Source organism: Heteronotia binoei, chromosome 18, assembly GCF_032191835.1.
Source record: "Heteronotia binoei isolate CCM8104 ecotype False Entrance Well chromosome 18, APGP_CSIRO_Hbin_v1, whole genome shotgun sequence".
Taxonomy (NCBI): Eukaryota; Metazoa; Chordata; class Lepidosauria; order Squamata; family Gekkonidae; genus Heteronotia; species Heteronotia binoei.
In genome coordinates, this window is record NC_083240.1 from 25,603,958 (window position 1) to 25,620,311 (window position 16,354).

At 43.1% G+C, this 16,354-nt stretch overlaps 1 protein-coding gene and 1 non-coding gene across 3 annotated transcripts in view; both read left to right on the plus strand.

Moving 5' to 3' along the window:
• Nucleotides 1–8,623: 8,623 nt before the first annotated feature.
• TRNAG-GCC (transfer RNA glycine (anticodon GCC)) lies at nt 8,624–8,694 on the plus strand. Its single transcript has one exon. It is a non-coding gene; the product is annotated as a tRNA-Gly (tRNA).
• Nucleotides 8,683–16,354, plus strand: part of CRCP (CGRP receptor component) — a 28,826-nt gene continuing 21,154 nt past the window's right edge. The window contains exon 1 of one of the 2 annotated variants that reach the window (XM_060258736.1): nt 8,683–8,982. In XM_060258736.1, coding sequence (XP_060114719.1) covers nt 8,975–8,982 — 8 coding nt within the window. In that variant the 5' untranslated portion in view covers nt 8,683–8,974. Of the gene's footprint in view, nt 8,983–12,926; nt 12,959–16,354 lie in introns of those variants that run through there. The other variant, XM_060258735.1, reaches the window with a different exon arrangement.

Sequence of the window (16,354 nt, forward strand, 5' to 3'; positions counted from 1 at the left end):
TGTGCGGCTCCAGCTGCCCGGGGGCTCCTTTTCATGCGCCGGGCTCCAGCAAGCCACGCCCCCGATGGGCGGGGCTTGCCCCCCAGCCCGGCCCGCCTCCCGGTCTTTCTGTCCCCTCCCCACCCAGACGGGGACCTCCAAATCTGCTTTCTCAATCATTTGAAGTGAATTTATTAAACTCACCCGGAGAGATCAAAGCGGCGGTGGAATCATTTGAGATTTTGGGTCCTCTTGTTAAGAATGTGGGCAAATTGTGTGTTAAGAAGCCAAAAAAGTTGTGTTACAAACTTGGGGGTACTCCAGTAGGAATAGTTTGTTTTGCTTTTTCTGTCTTTTCTTTGCAAGACTGAATAGGAACCAGCAGGGGGCGAATGTGATTTGAGGTTGAAATGTATTTGCGATCATAGTATCTCTGTTCTTTTTATTTAATATCGATGCCCTCTATTTATTTTTTTTTTAATGTGCCACTTTGGCTTTCTCTAATGGACCCAAAGCAGAATTTGAGAATGAAGAAATTCGTTTTATAGCTACATTAATGAAAATAGATTGGCAGGTTTGGCAATGATAACTTGAAGGCCCACAGGAGAGGTGTATAAAATTATTCTTGGAGTGAAAGCTGCGGAGAGACAGCGCTTTTTTCTCACTCTGCTCCTATAATACTAAATCTTCAGGGGTGGGGCACCTATTGTAGTTAATGGGTAGTTGATTAAGCACAGACTGTGGCAGAGCATCTGCTTGGCATGCAGAAGGTGGCAGGTTCAATCCCTGGCACCTCCAGTTAAAATGATCAAGTAGTAGATGATATGAAAGACTTCAGTCTGAGACCCTGGAGAGCCACTGCCAATCTGAGTAGACAATACTGACTGTGATGGACTAAACGTCTGATTCAGTAGAAGGCAGCTTCATGTGTTCATGTGGTCACATTGGTGATTCTAGCATCCCACCTACCTCTCTGACACATTTGCACTTTAACCGTTCATTTATTTACCAAGTTCCCAGTTACAGAACTTATTGATGCAGGATCGCTGATAAGATGGTTTTAAGAGGGGATGCTTTGTTAATACCTTACATTTTTCTCCAGTGGGAACCCATGGCAGCTTAGAACATTGTCTCCCTCCTCTCCATTTTACCCTCACAACAATCTTGTAAAGTAGGTTAGATTGAGGGACTAGCTCAAGGTGTCCTGTGAGCTTCCGTGGCAGAATAGGGATTCAGACCACTGACTTCCAGATCCAGTCCTACATTTAACCACTACAACACCCTGGATCGTCCCACACACACATGCAGTGTTCCCTCTAAGCTGAGTTAGTGTGAGCTAGCTCACAGATTTTTAGCCTCCAGCTCACACATTTTTGTCTTAACAAGGATGACCCCCAGAGCACACTGATTTATGCAGTAGCTCACAACTTTAATGGCAGTAGCTCACAACTTTAATACCAGTAGCTCATAAAGTAGAATTTTTGCTCACAAGACTCTGCAGCTTAGAGGGAACACTGCATACATGTCAGATAAATTAATAGGGTTTAAGTCCACCAATGGTTATTAAACAAGATGGGTAAATTAAACGTCCATGCTCAGAGGCAGTGCCACTCTGGCAGGAGAGAACATAAGAACATAGAAGCCATGTTGGATCTGGCCAATGGCCCATCCAGTTCAACACTCTGTGTCACAAAACCAGGTGCCGTCAGGTGCCCCCCTCCCAGCACCAAGAATACAGAGCACCACTGCCCCAGTCAGAGAGTTCCATCTCTACTCTGTGGCTAATAGCCATTGATGGACCTCTGCTCCGTATGTTTATCCAGCCCCCTCTTGAAGCTGTCTATGCTTGTAGCCGCCACCACCTCCTGTGGCAGTGAATTCCATGTGTTAATTTCTCTTTGAGTGAAGAGGTACTTCCTTTTATCTCTTCTAACCGGCTGTTCAGCAAGTTCATTGAGTGCCCACGAGTTCTTGTATTATGAGAAAGGGAGAAAAGCACTTATTTCTCTGCCTTATGTATCCCATGCATAATCTTGCAAACCTCTGTCATGTCACCCCTCAGTTGCCATTTCTTGTTTAGTCTGTTGCTTTCTTGGCCAGATGACAACCTTCCTGGAGACACCTGGTTGACCACTGCGCAAATAAGCAGGATAATGATTTAGATCAGGCGTCCACAACATAGTACCCGCCAACACCTTGCCTGGAGCCTACTAAGTGCCTTTAGAAAGCAAACATGGCTAGGAGGGGCTTTTGTCAAGTGGGCTTCCTATTAGCTATGCAGATTCTAAAGGCATCAGAGCCTCTGCCTGAAATGCTGAAGAGTTACCATTAGAGTTATACATAACCTCGATCCCTACCTTTTTGTGGTTGACTCTGCCTCCTGCCGCAGCCATTGTCTGGTTGTGTCCAGCACCCTCTGTCAGAATTCCAAGGGTGCCCACAGGCTCAAAAGGGTTGGAACCAGTGTTCCCTCTAAGCTGAGTTAGTGTGAGGCTTTTACCCTCCAGCTCACATTTTTGTCCTAGCTCAGGAACAATGGCTCCTAATTCACGCAATAGCTCACAACTTTAATGCCAGTAACTCATGAAGCAGAATTTTTGTTCACAAGTCTCCAGAGCTTAGAGGGAGTATTGGTTGGAAAAGGGCTTTTTTTCTGGAAAAAGAGGTGCCAGCCCAGAACTCGAGAAGAGGGAAATGGAGAGACACACGGGATTCTATAAAATAATATTTTCATATGGTCTACGGTCCTTCAGACTTTACCTCTATGTTAAAACCGTTTCCAAACTTTAGACATGTAACCAGCTTCCTCAGTTCTTTTTCGGGTCTTGCTTTTGGTGCCTAATGCTGAATGATAACCTCGAAGCAACCATGTTTTGACATATTTTGTTGGACCAAAGACACCTATGCTTTCCCAGCGCCCCTCACAAACTTTTAGACATTTATTTTTTTGGGAGAATTTTGCTTCTATGAAGAGGTTCTGGAACTCTGTTCTGGTGCATTCCCTCAGAAAAAAAGGCCTGGGTTAGGGATAGGGTTGCCAAGTCCAATTCAAGAAATATCTGGGGACTTTGGGGATGGAACCAGGAGACTTTGGGGGTGGAGCCAGGAGACATTAGGGGTGGAGCCAAGATCAAGGCTGTGACTAGCATAATTGAACTCCAAAGGGAGTTCTGACCATCAAATTTAAAGGGATGGCACACCTTTTCAATTCCTTCCTTTCATAGGAAATAATGAAGAATAGGGGCACCTTCTTTTGGGGCTCATAGAATTGGACCCCCTGGTCCAATCTTTTTGAAACTTGGGAGGTATTTTGGGGAGAGGCACTAGATACTATACTGAAAATTTGGTGCCTCTACGCCAAAAAACAGCCCCCCCCAGAGCCCCAGATACCCACGGATCAATTCTTCATGATTTTCTATGGGAATAAATCTCCATAAGGAATAATAGAGTTCCCAGCAGACATTTTCCTCCCCTCCCCCCGCTTTCTGATGACCCTGAAGCGGGGGGAGGGTCTCCAAACCGGGGGATCCCCTGCCCCCACCTGGGGATTGGCAACCCTAGTTAGGGAGTATGACTTACATGGACCCTTTGCCTAATTCAGACGAACTCTTTTGGCATTCTTAGTGACCTCCTAATTTCTCATGTCAATATAGCCCTCCTCCCAGTTATTCAGGAAATTAACAGCAATATTGTTATGGTCAGATATCGCTCAGCTTTTTTGTTATTTAATATGGAATATGGCCTAGCTGAAATTATACACTTTGAGTCTTATCCATTTCAACAGTGCATACATTTACCTCTCTGCCAATGAGATCACAGAAGAGATTGACTGCAGAAAGTGATACTTTAAGGCAGTTATTTTCTACTTTTTAGTTAATGTTTGTGCCCCATGTTGCCCAGATGTTTGAAGTAGTATGCTATAACATTAATGCCATTTCTTTTTAAAAAAACCTTCAACTTCAGTCAAATCTGTAAAAAGCAGATGAATGAAATGGGATGTGATTCAACAAGGAGAAGCCAATGCAAAATTTTAAGCACAATGAACAAAAACAAAGGAATAATAAGACAATATATTGAGTTAAAGCCTGAACATATATATATTACCTTGCACCTAAAAGTTAACAAGAGAGGCACCAGTTGAACCTCTGTTGTGGGTTTTCACAGTTGAGGAGGACATTCCACAACTTAGGAGCCTCCACAGAAAAGGCCCTCTCTGATTCTTTGCAGTATGTGGAACTGTTGCAGATCTTAATGGTTAGGCAGGAATAGATAGTCACTTTTGACACCAATGGATGCCAGATTTCAAAGAGTAATATTTGGTGGTTGTTGCAAACATAAAAAAGACTGATTGCAAGTATTTCAAGGAATCCCAGGCCTTGACAACCCTCAAGAAAGTGAGGAACTATGTCTGTTAGTTATGAGCCCTGAAGACTGTATCCAGTGAAATCAGTTGATCATTTTGTTGGGGAGGCAGGGCTGCACCAGTGTGATTTTTGGGCTTAACTAACGATTTGGGTTGCCAGGTCTCCTCCAGCCACCAGTGGGGGATGGGGGTAAGGTTGCCAGATCCAGGCTGGAGATTTGGGGATGGAGATTTGGGAAACTCCTGGAGATTTGGGGATGGAGCCTGGGGAGGACAGGGGAGCTCAGTGGGGTACAGTGCCATACAGTCCACCCTCCGTTTTCTCCACAGGAACTGATCTCTGCAGTCTGGAAATGAGTATGCAGTTTGGGGCATCCCCATTACCCATGAAGAGAAGAGGCAATTCTGGTTGCTAGGTTATGGCTTCTTCTATAAATCCAGGAAAAGGAAGGGAGGGAGGGAGGAAGGAATAGATGTAATTCGGTGTGCATTATTAAGTTACAGATTATTAGACAGAACAAAATTTGAGTTCAGTGGCATCTTTAAGACCAGCTTGGGTTGCCAGCCTCCAGGTGGGGCCTGGAGATCTGCTTTTACAACTGATCTCTTGCTGGCAGAGATAAACTTCCCTGGAGAAAATGGCTGCTTTGAAAGGGGGACTCTATGGCATTGTACCATGCTGAGGCCCCTCCCCAAATCAACTTTAACTTTGTTGTCGAAGTTGTTCATGGCTGGAGTGACCCAGAGAGAACTCCAGTTTTCTGGGTTAAACTTCTGAGGATGCCAGTCACAGTTGCTGGCAAAACGTCTGGTCTCACAATGCCAAGACCATGGCCACACTGCCCGAAAAATCCACAACAACCAACTTTAACTTTAAATGTATTCTCTGAGCTGCCGGCTGACTTGACTTGGAAAAGTGACTTAAAGAGACAACCCTGCTGATGGGGCAGTGGGGGCTTCGAGAGCCACACAATATGTGTGAAAGAGCCACGTGTGGCTCCTGAGCTGCAGCTTGGCCACCCTTGATATAAGCTTTCATGTGCATGCACACGTCTTCGGATATTTTTATTTATTATTAGATAGTGTCATGTTCAACTTTTGTGGTTGCTATTTATGATTTTCATATTTTCTGGCAAAATTGTGATTAAATTTGATAAGATTTGGTTAAAAAAAAAAAGACGGGCAAAAAAGGGGCGGGGGAAAAAGTCCCTTCTACATTTCTCCTGAAATTGTTAGTGTAATTTTCAGCTAAATTTGTACAAAGCCAGAGTGCAGTTGTTTGTAGAAATACAACACAATATGTTTTCCTGAATGTGGAAGGCTAAAAGTGACTTTTTTTAAAAAAAGTTCAGCTTTAAGATAGAAAAAGAAAACCATTCTGTATACAGCTTGAAACTGCTAGTTAAATGCGTCGTCAGCTGAACGGGTATGAAAAGATGTCATTTTTGTGTGTGTTTTAAAACCAGTTGTTTCATGAATGCTGATTTTTTTTAAAAGGTTCTTTGGTGCAATCAGCCAAAATGCTGAGCATAGTAAACATCTTTCATGACAAAGGATACAAACACAGGGCAGATCTCACAATAGCGGCGTCTGGGCCCCTCGGCTTTCATTAGTTAATACCAACACACACTGAGACCCCCCAGCCTGGGGCCTTCGCAATCTGAGTCCGAATATTGTGCTGAAAACCATTGGTATGCTGAGCACACTCTTTTGGGGGATGGGGGAGGAAGGACACTGCTGTCTTTGTTCCCTATGTTGTCTAGCAACATGGTTGGATCGGGTACCAAGAGCAAAGAGGTTGGCATTCTAGCATGCCCATGTTCACAGACGGAGTATTCAGAAAGCCAGGTCACATGAACATGCACAGCGCACACTAGCACATGCCCTGAAATGAGAAAGCAGGGAATGTGACCCTGATATTGGCACAGTCCCTGGGTACAGTTAGCATGGGACTCGTCTGCTTTCTGTAGGTGGAAACTGCCACTCCCCCGCCTTTCCCCGAGTCCAATCCAGACTGAGTTGCCAGCTGTTTTCAGAAATTCTGGCACTGCAGTTGAGAGGCTACAGGAAAACCCATAAACAGGGCTTTCTGGCAATAGCCTAGGGCGAACAACCTCCAGGCAGGACCTGGAGATCTCCCAGAATTACAGCTGAATCTCCAAATGACAAAGAGCAGTTCCTCTGGAGAAAATGGCTGCTGTGGAGGGTGGGCTCTATGGAATTATTCCTCACTGAGGTTCCTCCCTTCCTCAAACCCTGCCCTTCCCAGGGTCCACCTCTAAATCTCCGGGAATTTCTCAGCACGGAGATGGCAACCTAGTGCTTCCCTATTACTGCTCCCCCACATCTGAGAGTTGGAGACAACTCTGTCTCTAAAGCTAGAGATCCCATTTGTCTAACATGGCCAACAGCCAGTGAAAGACCTGTACAACATAAATGTATCCAATTCCTTTTAAAATCCAAGTCAGTGGCCACATCATGTGGCAGTGAGTTCCGTACGTCATCTGTTAGTTGTATGAAACAATCCCGTTGGGCTGCATTGAATCTTCTACAAACTTGTTACATTTTTGAGGTATGTTAACACTGTACTCCCTTTCCCCTCTGTCTTAGGGATATCCTATCTGTTTATATTATATGATTATTAGTATTGTAGCATTGGCCAAGAATGTGGGGTCTCAGGTTAGAATTCCCAGTTCGGCCATGGAAGCTCGCTTCTGCTCAAGGCTTTTTTTCAGCAGGAAAGCACAGTTCCAGCTGGCTTGGCATCAGGGGGTGTGGTCTAATATTTAAATAATTCCTGTTGGAAGCCCTATGCAAAACTATGGTGATATGGGGTGTGTGGCCTAATATGCAAATGAGTTCCTGTTGGGCCTTTTCTTTTAAAAAGCCCTGACTCTGTTAGTCACACTCAACCTAACATTTCTCATAAGGATGTTCTGAGGATAAAATGAAGAATGATGTAAGCTGCTTTGGACCCACTTTGGGGAGAAATGTGGGGTTTAAATGTTATAAATAAATATTTAGAAATCCTCATCAAGATTTCTTGTAAATAGATGGTTTACTTGGTTTTAATTCTAAACATAAAACACTGGGCTGCAAAAGGTTTAAATTCCCTGGGAGTTTCACTGGATGACAGAAACAGTAAAATGGCCTAGGATCTGGGAAACACAGGTTCGAATCCCCACTCATGGCATGGAAGCACGCTGGGTGACCTTGGGCCAGTTACTGTCTCTGAGCCTAACCTACCTCACAAAGTTGTTGTGAGGACAGAATGGAGGAGGGGAGAACGCTGTAAGATTCTTTGGGTCCCGATGGGGAGATATTAAGTGTATATATATATATATATATATATATATATATATATATATATATATATATATATATATATATATATATATATATATATATATATATATATATATATATATATATAAATATATATATATATATATATATATATATATATATATATATATAAATATATATATATATAAATATATATATATATATATATATATATATATATATATATATATATATATATATATATATATATATATATATATATATATATATATATATATATATATATATATATATATATATACACACTTAAAAAATTCTGTTGCATCTTCTGTTTTTGCCACCAGGGGGTGAGATGGGGAAGAAACCGCTTGGACAGTTTCTGCCTGAAGCACTGAAGTATTAACAGCTTATTTATTTTCCCTTGATAAAAACCGATCCGTTTTGCAATCGCGGGAGCAAAAGCCCCGCATTGAAGCAGAGTGTGTGTGTGTGTGTTGGGGAGGGAAATTCCGTGTGATGATAGCGATGGCTTCAAAAGAGGCATCAAGGTCGAAACGTCCTGGAATTTGTGCATTTTTGCGTGGCATACAGATCTATGCGTCTCCTACTTGGATTATTATTATTAACATGTGATTAGTATTATTATTAGCAATTATGCTGCCCTCGTTCGTATTATTAACAACGGCTATATAAACGTACTATCAGAGGGATGGTGCTTTCTTTAGGACCAAATGGCATGTCCCTGCCCCTGAGCATTCTTTTGCCTTTCTAAATCTAAATTATTGCATTCATCCTTTTTCCTCTCCAATGTTTTCCCCCCTTCCAGATTGCTAGCTGCAGAAGGCAGTTCTTTGCTTCGAATGTGTTTAAATGTCCAAAACAAAACCAATTATACAAAATGATGCAATTAAATCCGTTAAAAAGAGCAAGAAGTTTAACATCAAGTAAGCCAAAGGAAGCAATTCATTCACAATTGCATTGGTGGTTCAGTGGTAGAATTCTCGCCTGCCACGCGGGAGGCCCGGGTTCGATTCCCGGCCAATGCAGTTAAAAATTTTTTTCCTTCTCCCCTTTTGTCCAAATAAAAAGCGCTATTTTGATGAATGAAGACGCTACTCTTGTAACCTTTGCCTTTTCTCTTCCTCATCACACCTCCTGGGGTGGGCGGGGAGAAGGCCTCAGCGCCGGACTCTGTTGGGAAGAGGATGCCGGGAGCTGAGCCGCTCGAAGCCGTCGCGTCGCCGGCAAGCAGAGACCTTCTCAGGGAGGAAATCTGAGGAGGCCGCGGACCAGCGTCGCCAGCACCGGGCGCAGGACGGAGACACGATGGAAGTGTAAGATGGCGGGCGAATGGGGCCCCTGTTTCCTTATCTGAGCCCCCCCCCCCAATCATCCCCTGCGCCGTTGATAATGGCCGCCAAGTCGCAGGAGAGACCGTGAGGGTGAAAGAAGACGATGAGAAACATTGTTTCTCCCCTATAAGGGGAAGGGGGGGGAGCAGTCTGCCCCTCAGAATGAGGATGGGGGCGAGGAGGAAACGGGCATTGCTTGAAGTAACTTGCGCGCCCCCCCCTCAGTTGGAAGCGTGGCTGACCCGCCATACTGGTCGCCCTCTCCCGGCGGTTGAAGGAAGAGGCTTATGAAGGTGCTTGTTGGGCCTTTAAGGCCAACAAAGTTTTATTCAGAATGTACAGAATGCACACGAAAGCTTACATCCTGAATAAAGCTTCGTTGGTCTTAAAGGTGCTACTGGACTCCTGCTTTGTTCTTATGTTAAGCAAATTTGGCCACCCCTGCACTATAATAATAATAATAATAATAATAATAATAATAATAATAATAATAATAATAATAATAATAATAATAATAATATTATGGGGCTCCTATGGGGAGAGACGGTCCCTCAGGTAGAGTAGAGTAAGCCTCTGTTATCATTTCAGCAGCTACAACTGAACAGCGGTGCTTGTCCTTTGAGAAACCATATGTTAAAGTGCTACTTCTCTCCAAGCCCTCCCCGCCAGGGCAGGCTCGGGGCGGCTCACAGCATAAAAATATAATATACATCAACAATTATAATTATAAAATCATCATTAAAACAATTTACAAATTATATTAAAATTAACATTAACATAGTGGTGCTATAAACATTAGGTCTTCAGTAAGGTTCAGTAGCTAGAAAACGTATCCGGCGGCACTTTCTTGGCTCGGCATTAGTTGAAGGCTATTTTGAAGAGGTAGGTCTTACAGGCCCTGCGGAATTGATCTTAACATCGTAGGGCCCGTACCTCTTCTGGGAGTTGATTCCACAGCAGTGGAGCTGCAATGGAGAAGGCCCGATCCCGGGTGGCCTTCAATCTGGCCTCCCTTGGCCCAGGGATATTCAGCTGGTTCTTTCCAGCTGACCTCAGCGCTCTCTGGGGCTCATATGGGGAGAGACGGTCCCTCGGGTAGAGTAGAGTAAGCCTCTGTTATCATTTCAGCAGCTACAACTGAACAGCGGTGCTTGTCCTTTGAGAAACCATATGTTAAAGTGCTACTTCTCTCCCAGCCCCAGCAAAACGAGGTATTTTTGCCGCTTTTCTCCCCAGTTCAGTTCAAGGCTGTTCAGTTTTTCATGAAAAAGGAGTGGGGCTGGGGAGAGAAGTAGCAGTGGAACATCTGGTTCTCTCAAAGGACGAGCACAGCTGTTCAGTTGTAGCTGCTGAAAGGATAAGAGAGGCCTTACTCTGATGCGGGGGGGGGGGGTGGTGGTGGTGGTGGCCAAACTTGGTTAACATAAGAACAAAGCAGGAGTCAAGTCACACCTTTAAGACTTATATTCAGAATATAAGCTTTCGTGTGCTTCTGTAAAAAAAAAAAAAGTAAAGGTAGCCCCCCTGTGCAGGCACTAGTCACAGGGCTGCTTTCGGTACATGTGCGTTCTGTACATTCTGTATAAAACTTTGTTGGCTTTAAAGTTGCTACTGGACTCTTGCTTTGTTCTACTGCTTTGGACCAACATGGCTGCCCACCTGGATCTTGCTTGACATAAGAGCCACATAGAATAAAGCAGATGTTTGAGACGTGTAAGACATGAATGTCGGATGTTTGAGAGTTGGAAGGAAAGAAAATCAATGGGGAGGGCAGAGAGGTGGAAATAAAACAACTTTAACTTTAAATGCATTCTCCAAGACCCTCGCAGGCTCAGTGAAGTGATTTAAAGAGACAAATGCCTTCTTCAAACTGGCTGATAGAGCTGTGGGGGCTTCGAGAGCTACACAATATATGTGAAAGAGCCATATGTGGCTCCCAAGGCACAGTTTGGCCACTCCTGCTCTGGTGGCACCTTAAAGGCTATAACAGGGCACCACACACACCAAATAACACACTTTTAATCCACTTTCAGTGCCCTTTGCAACAGAATTTTACTGTGAAATGGCAAACTTTACTTGCAAATACTGAAGTGGATTGAAACTGCTTTTTCAGCATGTGTGAAAGTACAATTTGACTGTGGCACAATATTCCCTGAGCCAGAGTCCATTTCGTCAGCTGCATGAGAGGTTGTACTGCCTCTGCCAACCTAATGGGGCATTTCATCCATCTGGCAAATGAGTTCTGAGTCAGGAAAATGTAAACTACAGAGATGTTGTTCATCTTTAAGGTGTCACAAGATTCTTTCCCCCCCATAAGCTTTCGTGGAATAGAGCTCCCTTCTTCAGATGCTGTGAGTGGATCGTCGCTATGCAAATGTGTTATGCAGGAGGTGTGGAAATCCAAAGGAAAACTGCATTTCATTCTGTACTACCTGGTGTTCAGGGCCCCTGGTTCTTATTTTTCTCATCCCTTTCTGTTTGGCTATCTAGGGAGGACCTACTGCTTTGCATCTGATGAAGGGGTCCTTATTTCACTAACTCTTGTCCTGGAATAAAATAGAGTTGTGTTCTTTTTATATAGCGCTGCTAGAGTCTGTTTGTTTGTGCAGTGACTTAACAGGACCACCCATTTGGAATTACAAGACTCTTTGTCATTTTAGTCTAGTTGTTCATTTTAGTGTACTTTGATGAAATAATATATACCACATTTCCATTGAAATATCAATTCCATAAAATATGTATATGAGTTTTAAAGTGCATGTGTTTGTTTTTTGTTTCCGTTTTCAAAAGTATATATACTGCTTGCTTTCCCCATAACTTAATAGGAGGCTTTTTAAAAACCAAAATTATTTGCTTACTTTTATGTGTGTGCTTATTCTTCTGTTTGTATCTTTAAGGAACAATATACAACACTAAGAATGGAACCCTTTAAAAGGGGGAACATAAGAACATAGAGAAGACATGTTGGATCAGGCCAATGGCCCATCCAGTCCAACCCTCTGTGTCACACAGTGGCCAACCCCCCCCCCCCCCCCCCCCCAAGTGCCATCAGGAGATTCACAAGTGGGGCTAGAAGCCCTTCTACTTTGCCCCCCCCCCGCCCCCAAGCTCCAAGAATACAGAGCATCACTGCCCCAGACAGTTCCAATAATATGCTGTGGCTAATAGCCACTGATGGACCTCTGCTCCATATTTTTATCCAATCCCCTCTTGAAGCTGGCTATGCTTGTAGCTGCCACCACCTCCTGTGGCAGTTAATTCCACATGTTAATCACCCTTTAGGTGAAGAAGTACTTCCTTTTATCCGTTCTAACCCGACTGCTCAGCAATTTCATTGAATGCCCACAAGTTCTTGTATTGTGAGAAAGGGAGAAAAGGACTTCTTTCTCTACTTTCTCCATCCCATGCATAATCTTGTAAACCTCTATCATGTCACCCCGCAGTCGACGTTTCTCCAAGCTAAAGAGCCCCAAGCATTGTAACCTTTCTTCATAGGGAAGTGTTCCAAACCTTTAATCATTCTAGTTGCCCTTTTCTGGACTTTTTCCAATGCTATAATATCCTTTTTGAAGTGCGGTGACCAGAGTTGTACACTGTATTCCAAATGAGACCGCACCATCGATTTATACAGGTGCATTATGATACTGGCTGATTTGTTTTCAATTCCTAATAATTCCCAGCATGGTGTTGGCCTTTTTATTGCAACCACACACTGTCTTGACATTTTCAGTAAGTTATCTACCATGACCCCAAGATCTCTCTCTTGGTCAGTCTCTGCCAGTTCACACCCCATCAACTTGTATTTGTAGCTGGGATTTTTGGAAAAAAACAACCACATCTGCATTCCTTTGTGCCCTGACTTGGAACTTAGTTTCACTGATCTCAGTGGAATCAAATAAAGATCTGCAAGATCAGGCTGCAAGTGTGTTGAAGTTTCCCTGATGGATTACCTGCAGAGGTGATTCTGGCTCACTCCAGAAACCAAACCGTGGTGATTAACGCAAGTGGTCAGCCCTCCCCACTTATTCAGAGTTTAAAAAGGGAGAGAGAGAGATGCATTCTAGTGAGTTTGTGACAGAATGACATGCTGTAATTTCAACAATATTTTCAGCTTCCAACTAGCTTGAAGCACTTTTAAGTCCTGTTGAATTTAAATTAAAATTAAACATGTATTTACTGGAGTCAGTAGGCCTCAAAAGTGCTTAGTTGTGACTTGGATAGAGTGTTATCGGTGTATATGTGAAATAATAATTAATATAAAGTATCCTTCTAGGTAACACCGAGTGAGCTCACACTAGAGCACATTTTCCACTCTGAATTTAATTAACCTGGATTAGAAGAGGGCAGCGATCATATACACATGCATTCTTTTTTCTTCTGCCACATTTGATTTCCAGGTGGCTTAGAGATTTGACAAGTTAACTATAAAATCCCAAACTCTATTTAAAAACCCTATACAGTGGTTTAAAAATAGCAGTGAACAAGGGGCAGCAAAAAACACGCCATCCATCAAACACTTTGGCAAATAAGTTGCTGTGCCTGAAAGGTAGCAGTGACAGTGTGATTTGCTTTGGGGCAGGTGGGGGGGAGGCATTCCACAAATGAGGCACCACCACAAAAATCCTATTAACTTTGAAGAGGGTGACAGTGCCTTGAATAGTGCCTCAGAAGAGCCACTTGGCTGGGTATAAATCTCTTCCAGGGAAACTTTATATAATTTGGATTTCCTTTTCTCCCAGTCACAGGTGACTTAATATACAGTGCTTACACACACATTGGTGATCTTTAGTGATTATGTACAAGTGAATTTTCTTGCTTCGTGCAGGAAGTGTGTTGAAAGTTCATTAGCCAAGGTGTGCAAAAAGATGGGGAAGTGACCTAATGACAGTGATTTTTTTTATGGATTCGTTGCTAAGACTAGTCTATGAAGGGGATAACTGTTAACATTCAGGAGGATGTATTGTGTAAGACTGCACATTTTTAATGCTGGAGGAACAAACCTGGAATAGAAAATGGCAAACAAGTCTTAGATCCATCACTTATGTACAGGGCATCTCTCTTATGACTTAGATGTTCAGATTGGTGTTTCTAATTGTGGGTTTTCTGTAGCCCTCGTTTGGGTGAATGGGTACAAAGGAGGAAGTCTGGGCTCCCATATCTGTCTATAGATGTTGAGGAATTTTAGCAAGAGGGCTGCTTTCCTCACTGCTGTGTGATAAAGTACCAGGGGCTCAAGGAAAATATGGGTTATATGTAAGAGAAGATTTGAATGGCGGTCCCTACAAGCGGGACTGTTTAAATTGAACATAGTAGAGACTATGTGTCATCCTATTTATTTGAACTGGTAAAGTCTTACTGTCTGCTGTGGATTGTTGTATCTTTGCCAGGGAGAAACCTGCTGTCCTTCTAGGAAAGCAGCAAGTTCTTCGCTAGAACACTGAGTGTTTTTATACACTCAGGAGTCCAGTAGCACCTTTAAGATTTTTATTGTAGCATAAGTGTTCAAGAAACACAGCTCTATGTGCATGCATCTGACGAAGAGAGCTGTGTTTCTCGAAAGCTTATGCTTCAATAAAATTTGTTAGTATTAAAGGTGCTACTGGACTCTTTACTATTTTGCAAGAAAAGACTAGCACAGCTAATTCCTCTGGATCTTTGTACTGTCAGAGGTACAGTTGTGGCTAGGATGTACGGTAGCCAGCTCAGGGTTGGTTCATCCTTCCGAGGTTTGTAAAATGAGTACCCAGTTTGCTGGGGGTAAAGTGTAGATGACTGGGAAAGGCAATGGCAAACCACCTTGTAAAAAGTCTGCCAAGAAAACGTCATGATGTGACGTCGTCCCATGGGTCAGTAAAGACTTGGTGTTTGAGCAGAGGTCTACCTTTTTACTTTTTGGATGTACTCCTAAGCATGTATGTGCAGGATTGCTGCCCACAAGGAACAAATGTACACATGTGTTTCACTTTGATGTAGACAAAAAATGCAAAAATCATTCTGCAGTGCACTGTCACGGGCCATCCGCTCACTGGATCTTCTGGTGCATTCTGAAACAGGGCAAACTTTTTTATTTTCGCTCGGAGAGAGAGCCCTTTTGCTTCAAAGAGCGGAGAGTAATTCTCTGTAACCCTGTTTGCATGGTCAAGCAAAATCCTGTACTATGCTGTTTCTTTGATGTGGTTGTGCAAAAGATCTTGATGTATTGGGTCACAAGAATCCTGGACACGCAGGGATTTCTCTAGATGGGGACGAAGCGCAAAGATCCTGAAGAGAATTGAATTTACGTATCAACAAAAAGCCATGGCTGGTGCACATGAGTGTGTGAGCTGGCTTGCTGAACTTTCTCCCGGGTCAGCAAAACGTAATGAGAAGGCTACCTCAGCATATTTTTTTCTGAAGGGGACTTCTCTCCCCCTCCCATTCAATTTAAAAACAAAGAGGGATGAAACCTGTGGAAGTTTGTAGAAGAGGCGTTGAACTTGTATGAAAGTGATGAGCATGATGGTTCTTTTCAAACCCATCGGCTGTGCTTGACATAATACATTGTACTTTTAAATATGTTCCAACAAGGGGGCTCCGAGAAAAGCCTCCCTCCCCCTATTGTATAGCTCCTTTGTTGTCTCTGCTCTCTGTCTGTTCAGCAGAACCCTTTGTCCCTAGTATGTATAGCGCTTACAGCTTTGCGATGTGTGTGTGGTTGAGGGGTTTTTTTGTAAATGTAAAGTTCTATTTATTTATTATTTAACAAAATAAAATAATTGTGTCGGCTGCTGAATCTAGGTAGGAATAAATAGGCAGTGGAGGCATACAACTCCCCAGAGAGCTGAGTTTAAGCGGCAGTTAGTAGACCTAAGTTGTGATGGTGCTTACTGGCGATGGTGGGTTACTGAATCTCCTTAGTTGGATTGGGGTGTGTGCTTTTCAGATCATTCAACTAACCGGAGCATGGGTACATTTATTAATTTTTGTCTTGCCTAAATAGTTTCAGAGGGTAGCCCTTGTTTGTTTGCAGTCGGACAGCTAGATTCAAGTCTGGCGGCATCTTTAGAGACCGATAGGATTTTCAGGGTATGAGCATCCAAGAGTCAGAGCTTTGAGGAAGGAAGTTTTGACTCTTGAACTCTCAGGCCCTGAGGATCTTGGTTTCTAAGGCTCTGCTGGACTCCAGTCTAGCTTTCTTACGCAAATCTTTCTCTTTTTATATAATACGTTTTTTACTTCCTCAGAGCGGCTTATAATAAATCCAGGATGTAAAGTAACTATTTGTCAAATGAAAGTCTCCAAAATCCTTCCTAGTCTTCTGTGAAGTAACTAGAATCTGTTGCAACACCTGGACCGGTTTCGCACTAGGGCTTGT